The sequence below is a fragment of the Tachysurus vachellii genome, chromosome 14 (assembly GCF_030014155.1).
Source record: "Tachysurus vachellii isolate PV-2020 chromosome 14, HZAU_Pvac_v1, whole genome shotgun sequence".
Lineage (NCBI taxonomy): Eukaryota > Metazoa > Chordata > Actinopteri > Siluriformes > Bagridae > Tachysurus > Tachysurus vachellii.
This window is the reverse complement of record NC_083473.1, coordinates 18,302,403-18,305,971: the sequence shown is the minus strand read 5'-3', so window position 1 is coordinate 18,305,971 and position 3,569 is coordinate 18,302,403. Positions and strand designations below refer to the sequence as shown.

The 3,569-nt window shown below is 41.2% G+C and overlaps 1 protein-coding gene across 1 annotated transcript in view; it reads right to left on the bottom strand.

Annotated features, from left to right (window-relative positions):
* Positions 1–3,569, bottom strand: part of ptdss2 (phosphatidylserine synthase 2) — a 23,638-nt gene extending 20,069 nt beyond the window's left edge. The window contains exon 1 of the mRNA XM_060886858.1: positions 2,748–3,569. Within this exon, the coding sequence (XP_060742841.1) occupies positions 2,748–2,941 (194 nt within the window). The 5' untranslated portion in view covers positions 2,942–3,569. The remainder of the gene's footprint in view (positions 1–2,747) is intronic.

Genomic DNA, 3,569 nt, shown 5'->3' with positions numbered 1-3,569 from the left:
ATCAAGCTTAATAATAAACAGAATAAAAACAAATGTTTTGATTAACGATTAAAAAAAAAAAAAAAAAAGTGTTTAGTTGTTGATATGAGGGATGGTTTCCAGAAGGTTGCTAGTAATTACGTTATAGCAGAAAGTTCTCTGTCGAAAACAAAACCAAACCAAACTCGTCTGTCCTGAAGACTCGAACCTTGCAGATGTCCCATAAAATGTGTGGTTCTTAATCATTTAAAAACTAAGAAAATGGATTTTTTAAAAAGTGGAATACTGTGTCTGACGTACAACCTTCAAGTTTCTTTCTCTTATTCTTAAGTTAGCAGCTGCAGTTTAAAGTACTCCCGTGTTCTTGCCCATTGCTTTCCCTGCCCCCTTCCACTCCTGCATCTGTCCAGCATAAAGTCTTTAACCCGCCTGAGCGCACCGATTCTGCTGAGTCGACCAGACAGCAGAAAAGCCAGGATAAAGCTGGCATCCTCAAATACTCCCCGAGGTGGCGGATGAGTATGCCAGGAGCCTGTAACTCCCATCAGTGAGAAGTATAGTATGATCCTGATTAGCAGGTGTAGTACATTTATGTGTACTACAAGCTCGATGATCATATATATTTTATTATTTATAGATCAATAAATACAGTGCTGCTTTGAAAGCTTAAGTGCAATCTGTAATGATATCATGAATCTGATTGTACTCTGCTAGAGGGAAGGCAGATGGAGCAAACTGAATCGCTGTACTTTGCATTTTAGTCGTCTGAATTTTAAGCAAAGCATCGAGTGTGCTGCGACAGTCAGCAAATCCAGAGCCTCAAACTAATGCTGTGGGCCAAACACACTTAAAATTTACAATAAAAAAAGCAGAAGTGCAATTGTTTCTATGGTGATTGTATCTACTCTGTAAAATGTGCCTGTAACGAATATGACGTACATTAGTCAGGCCTCAAACAGTCTTTGCTTGCTAAAAAGTAGAGCTTGACCTTCTTTTAAAAGCACATCTTTATTAAATCAGTAAATTCTGGTTTACTAGCACAAATGTGTAAAGATCTTTCCCCTTTAGAAGTGCAATACATGAGTTACAGCCTATACAGTGAGCTAGTTTTGGGGTTGTTATTTCTTAACACAGTATTGATGGTTCCAGTATGAAATATGGCTGTCAGTCTCGGAGGTTCCAGATAAGCTTTAGATTTGCACAGTGTCCTAGAAATCTGGAACCAGTGAGTACACGCTGTGCAAAATCTGCAAAAACATGAAACAGCACATACGAAAATGTATAAAGGTGAACACGCAAATAATAAATAATACACAAGCTGCATCCCAAATCATATACTTAATCTCTAGTCTAGTCCCTTTTGTCATAAATAACGTGAGTTGCTGTGAGTCCAACAAATAGTAGTTTACTTCAAGAAACCAGCCGATGCACTTATTTAAAAAAAAACATTGTGAAATGTTGAACACTTAAAAAGCTTAATGCTCAAAGCTTTACTTACATAATGGAAACCAGGGGCTACCAGATGCTGACATTAGAGAAGAAAAAAAATTCAAGGTCAACGTCACTCTGGTGGACAAGACAGTACCGAGTACCGAGGTTCACGTCAGCTCAAATCTTCGTCCCTCGCTAGTCTATGTTCCAGTGCACGAATAACCTATACGGTCAAAGTGTCGTGTACTCTTGTTCTTTTCTGCCACTAGATGTTGGAGTGTAGCTGTGGGGTAATTGTCCCCATTCCACCTACTAGATTATTTGAGAGTTCAGGCATTGATGTTGGGTGAGAAGAAGTTCCAGTACATCCTGAAATATGATAGAGGTCATGGCTCTGTGCAGGACACTCGAGTTCTTCCACTCCAACCTTGGCAAACCAGTGCTGCAACCCAATTCACCTAATTATATATGCACTAAAAGTATGCACTCTTCCTATTAGGTAAAAGGACATACATATGAGCAATATTAGCTGACATGTCGATAAGAACCCACGGACCCACACTTACCAAATGGTCTACCAGAAACAGTCAACCATCCAGGTAGCTCTAAGCCAGTCATCTCAACATACTATGATTTGAAACACACTCGTATATGAGGATGGGTTCTTGGGTGTTATAGATTTAGCTATTCGGTTTTATATTATTTGGACAAAATCCACTACACTGACCATCTTCTGTTAAGAGGAGATGTCAACTCCACGTGGTCTTTGAGGACAACAACCTCCTCATCAATACAACAGACTGTATATTTATAATCACACCCTCCAGTGTCACCCATATGAGGATGAGGTTCCTCTTTGAGTCTGCTTCCTCTCAAGGTTCCTTCCTTTACTATTCCTTTAGTTTTTCCTCCCCACAATCACCTGAGTCACCTCAGATTTGCTCATTGGAGATAAAAACAAACACATTTAAAGAGATCTAATATTAATCTTGTATTTTGTATTATATTACTCTTTATAATACCTTTTTGTTCTATGTTTGTGTTCTGTAAAGCTGCTTTGAAACAATGTCAATAGTAAAAAGTGCTATACAAATAAATTTGATTTGATTTGAGGTTCACATCTCGGAAAGGGACTCAGCACAAGTCGTCTTGGAGCTCGCTTTGTGCACAAGCTGGAACAGTTTTGAGCCATTATGATGTTAAAGCACACAGAGAAACGTGTGTGTGTCTGTGTGTGTGTTATGGGAAAAGAAGCACGTGTGGGTGAAATGATCGGCTCACGTTCTATCGTGTGCATCTAGAAGGAACACATCCAAGGAAGTTGTCAGTTTGCTTACCAGAAGAAAGTGTTCGTTCCGTCGTCAAACACTTCGCTCTCGGTGCTCAGTTTGCCAGGTCTGACTCTGACCCCCAGCTCGTGCGCGGCTCCGGTTACCGGCGACTCGTCCGGGCCGTTAGTGACCTGCTCCTCCGCCACAGGTTTGCCACCAAAGGTCAAAGTGCTGCACTTCTTCGGCTCGGGTTTGGCCATGTTTAATATATATATCTAATATCTATATATAAGGTGTAAGATGCACTACGTATCTCGACTAGTCTCACTACGTTCTCAGTCCCGTCCTTGATCAAGCTATGGATGCATGCGCAAGCGACTTATCTACAGAACAAAACTTCTACGGGACTTCTTCCGTCTAACAAACGATCTAAAGTCGATCGCGAGACCGTCTCAAACGGCGACGTGCTTAGTAACAAGGATTCATAATAGTAATGCACGTGCACGCGTACTGTAGTGCGCGCGCACAAACGTTACTCTTGTTGTTCTTATTATTATTATTGTACCTCTTGTTACCTGGGAACACCGCGGTATTGAAGTCCTCTAGCTAGGACACACCGAAAGCCCTTCATCTAAATGAAGACATTTCAGACATGTACTCTTGAATAACAAACTTCAGGCTAACGATGCGGACGTTAACGAGCGCACAATCTCGAACATCTTGCTATTGATTTAATGTCACAGATACGGACCACACGACCCCCCTGTATCTTATCCAGACAGCTCTCGGTCGTGACGGTGAAAGGTAAGCTTGGCAACAACTCGCATGTAACCTCAGTACACCTACCCCTGGCTGTGTGAGAGTACATCCAGCTATATCGCGCGTTCA